The 3072-nt window shown below is 36.8% G+C and overlaps 1 protein-coding gene across 1 annotated transcript; it reads left to right on the top strand.

The window, feature by feature from the left end:
- Positions 1–1565: 1565 nt before the first annotated feature.
- On the top strand, positions 1566–2359 carry LOC114183712 (rhodocoxin). Its single transcript, XM_028070828.1, has one exon. It carries the CDS (start codon positions 1655–1657, stop codon positions 2129–2131), a length of 477 nt encoding a protein of 158 aa, XP_027926629.1. The 5' UTR covers positions 1566–1654; the 3' UTR covers positions 2132–2359.
- Positions 2360–3072: the final 713 nt, after the last annotated feature.

Genomic DNA, 3072 nt, shown 5'->3' on the forward strand with positions numbered 1-3072 from the left:
ATATTTGAATAGTTTGAATTTCTAATTAATTTGATTGTCAAGTTATATACGTTGATACTTTCATCTTTAACTATCATCTTTATAGTAAATTACTCAAGCAGCCGTCTTATAAACATTTTTTTCTAAATTAGTATGACACAAATGTGTAGTTTTTTATTTATATTTTATTGAATAGCATGACAGAAAATGTGTAATATTAGCCATGTTTTCCTGGACTATATGGATACTTTCTTGGAAACAATTCATTATATAATGGTGGTGGGCATGATGAACACATTGGTTCTTGATTTTATTGTGATTGTCATCTCATGGATTGTTTAAAAAAATTATTTAAATATTTGAATACTTAAAAATAAATACATAAATATTTATTTTATGTGGGTTGGTGAGCCAACCCACTTAACCCACCAACCCGTGGTGGGTTGAGCCGGGTTACAAAATTTCTGGCTCACCATAAAGTGAGTCGGGTTGGGTTCACTCATTTTCAACCCCGCTCATGGTGAGCCAACCCATGTGAGCCGGGTTGACTCACTTTGACATGGTCTCTTAACTTTCAGTGAATTTTGAAATTAGTCCATTTCGAAACTTTGGAACAATTTAGTCCTTCATCTTTCGAAATACGTGTATTTAGTCCTTTTTATCAAATTTTGGTAGGTTTATTTGATGTTTTGTACGTATTTCAGGATTGTATTTGAGTTGTTTATATTGTTTGACACATTTTCGTTTTAATGTTAAGTCAAATACCATTACGAAACGCACTTGAAATGTCAAATAAACTAAACAAAATTTGATTAAAAGGACTAAATCCACGTGTTTTGAAAGATGAATGACTAAATTGGTCCAAAATTTTGAGATGGACTAATTCCAAATTTCACTTAAAGTTAAGGGATAAAAACATATTTAACTCATTTTCAAAATGATCATTTTACATTTTGTAAAAGTGGCTCCTAGGTTATTAATTCCGGTATAATTTTTCTGAAATTTTGGAACAAAATTTATTGAATGAGATTTCAAAGTTTGGATTTCCAGAACAGGATTTTCAAAGTGAGATTTTTAAAACGTATAAAATGTATTTTAGAATAAGTTTTTCAAAAACAAATTTCTGAAACAAACTTTCTGTAACACAAATATTACCTTTTGGATAGAATATTGTTCGGTTCCTGAATTGACAGGAAAATTAAAATTTGTTTCTCTTTCAAATTTATCAAAATTTTGATTTTAAAATTTTAAAAATAAATAAATATAATATTTTAATTTTAATTACATTAATTTTTTAAAATTAATTAAACGGTGTCTGAAAACTAAAAAATATTTAACGAATGAGCATTTCGGATTAAACGGTTCAGAATACATATGAAATGCACTTAGGAAAGATTTACACATTGCATTTATTCTCACATCTTTAGCAGCCTTTTTACCCTCTACTTCTAGGTAATTTAGTCATTTTCTATTAAAGTGGACTGCAGTTAGTAATGCTAAGGGCGCATGAAGCAAGAGCATTAGATCAGTTGAATTGGGCCATAAGGCAAAGGGCTAGCCCAACATAAATTCCTTCCGAGTCAGCAACAGTGAGAGAGGCTAACAACAAACATCCCCATTTCCTTCTTCTTCCATCCACGCTCCATTGTTCCATTCTTCGATCCAACAAACAACAATGGCAGTGGCGAATCTGCAGCGGCTATCCTCTCAAGTGCACCGCCTCCCCTCCATCTCCTTCTTCTCGAAATCGCTAATCTCGCGCACCACCGCCACCTCGTCCTCCACGAAGAAGGTCTCGGACCGCATCGTGCGGCTGTCGGCGATCGACTTCGAGGGAAAGAAGCACGAGGTGGTGGGCCTGGCGGGCCACACCCTCCTGAAGGCCCTAATCAACACGGGCCTGATCGACCCGGACTCCCACCGCCTGGAAGAGATCGACGCCTGCTCCGCCCACTGCGAGGTCAACATCGCCCAAGAGTGGCTCGACAAGCTCCCCCCTCGCTCCTACGACGAGGAATACGTCCTCGTTCGGAATTCCCGTGCCAGGGTCCTCAACAAGCACTCCAGGCTTGGATGCCAGGTCCTCCTCGACCACAACCTCCAAGGTATGGTCGTTGCCCTCCCCGAACCTAAGCCCTGGGACACTTCCTAAGCCTCCTCCTCCCAAACCTCGCCCTTTTTTTTTCTCTCCGTCCTTCTCAATAATGTAAGAACAGAGCCGACAAGAACTCGTTGAACCCATTCTTGTTGTTATATTTTGAGTGTTTTATAGTGCCAGTAATTGGCATGTTATTAATTACTGTTTGCGATCGTGTGTTTTGTTATCATCATGATCAGTAGCATTGTTATTACATTAAGGTATTTGTTTTGCTTTCCCTTGCGACGTTGATTTTTGGTTTTGCTTGATTCTCTTCCTCTCCTTAACTTTTCGATTCGGTAGAAAAATGAAAATGGGATTCTTAGGATTTTTCTTTCTTGAGAGAATTGTGGTTTCAGGGTTTTCTCAGTTTGCAAGGGATTGTGAGTTTGGTTGATCGATGTGTTGATGTTGAGGACCTATGAAATTGGAAGAGGGACAATAGTTAGCCTTAACAGAAAATCTTCATTTCAAATTAATTTTGGAAGATTACATTGCAAATAGTGGAGACAAACATGTGTTGGCCAATGTATATTTGGTTTAGCTTATTTTGAAGTAATTACTTCAGCAAATTTGTGTTGAAACAAACACACCATAAGTCTTGGCATAAACATATGATTATTACTCGAGAATACGAATGAAGTGGCATTGGGGTCAGATACAAAAGGCCCTTAATCACGGGGAGCATCCTTAAGGTAGCCGTTTTCGGTTAATTAGATAGATAGTTTGTTGTTTATAGTGCAATGGTTCATGAATGTGCTAGTCATAATCCTTTTAATGGAATATTGAAAGTAGTTTTGCTATTAAGGTTTGAATATTGAATGTTTAGTTGATTCGGGACAGTATAAAACTATGATACAGGAACCTAATGTTATTGCTGTGGAAATGCTTTTACAGTTAGTTAATGAACTTTTGTACCAGTAAGGGATTTTGCATGGAGTATCTCACCCAAATCT

The sequence above is a fragment of the Vigna unguiculata genome, chromosome 5 (genome assembly GCF_004118075.2).
Source record: "Vigna unguiculata cultivar IT97K-499-35 chromosome 5, ASM411807v1, whole genome shotgun sequence".
Taxonomy (NCBI): domain Eukaryota; kingdom Viridiplantae; phylum Streptophyta; class Magnoliopsida; order Fabales; family Fabaceae; genus Vigna; species Vigna unguiculata.

Bases quoted from the DNA above. Each gene is read 5' to 3' on its own strand.
- LOC114183712 (XM_028070828.1), top strand. From the start codon at position 1,655: ATGGCAGTGGCGAATCTGCAGCGGCTATCCTCTCAAGTGCACCGCCTC.